The sequence below is a fragment of the Plectropomus leopardus genome, unplaced genomic scaffold (assembly GCF_008729295.1).
Source record: "Plectropomus leopardus isolate mb unplaced genomic scaffold, YSFRI_Pleo_2.0 unplaced_scaffold8073, whole genome shotgun sequence".
NCBI classification, from domain to species: Eukaryota; Metazoa; Chordata; class Actinopteri; order Perciformes; family Serranidae; genus Plectropomus; species Plectropomus leopardus.
Genome location: NW_024688943.1, coordinates 1 through 735, shown reverse-complemented (window position 1 = coordinate 735; position 735 = coordinate 1). Strand labels below are relative to the sequence as shown.

Below are 735 nucleotides of genomic sequence, written 5' to 3'. Positions count from 1 at the left end.
TGATTTTAAATATTTAATCATGATAATTATAAATATATTTTTCCCCTAGCTGTTTTCCCTAGACATTATCCCTATTTTTTAAAATTAAATATATATTTTTAAAATCCAATTCTCACCAAGTTGTTCATTTCCTTTCCTCCGTGTTTCTGAAAGAATTCACACCAACTTGCCTAGAGTTCAGAGGTTTAAATACTTAAAGTACTTTAATACTAAAGGCATTTGAAAGAAGCACAAGAAAACTTATTTCGCTCCAGATTTCAAAGGGTTAATAGGACTGTTAAGCGTAGTAACCCCACATGAAAACTGCTACAGCCATCATTATGAGAGCATTAGCATCCACAGTGTACTTCCATACCGGGTTCTCACTGATGTCAGGCAGCTTCTCTGATGCTTCAGACGTGTCTTGCTCCTGGGAACCGCCGCCGCCCCCGTTACCCCCGCCACAGAACCGACCAACCAGGAGACAGATACCAGACTTTTCTTCCTCTTCAGCCACTGAGAGGAGTAAAGATGAGTTACTACTTTCTCCTCAATCTGTCTGTCTCTGTGTGACTTTGTAATGTCCTTTCTTTCTTACCTGCAGCACTGGTCTCCCTCATCCTCTCCTCAGCCTCCCTCCGGGCTCTTCTCCCTTTCTCTTCTAGCTCCCAGTCCAAATCCTTCCTCTCCTCTTTGGAGTGACGCAGGCTGAACACCAGGCGATGGAGCTAAAAAGATTTTATAATTTAATAAGAC

General features: G+C 41.8%; 1 protein-coding gene across 1 annotated transcript; it reads right to left on the bottom strand.

The window, feature by feature from the left end:
- Positions 1 to 257: 257 nt before the first annotated feature.
- LOC121940231 (sodium/glucose cotransporter 2-like) lies at positions 258 to 687 on the bottom strand (the record flags this gene model as incomplete). Its single annotated transcript, XM_042483048.1, has 2 exons — positions 258 to 495; positions 578 to 687. Coding segments are annotated over 2 exons (328 nt in total), but the record flags the coding sequence as incomplete, so codon positions are not given.
- Positions 688 to 735: the final 48 nt, after the last annotated feature.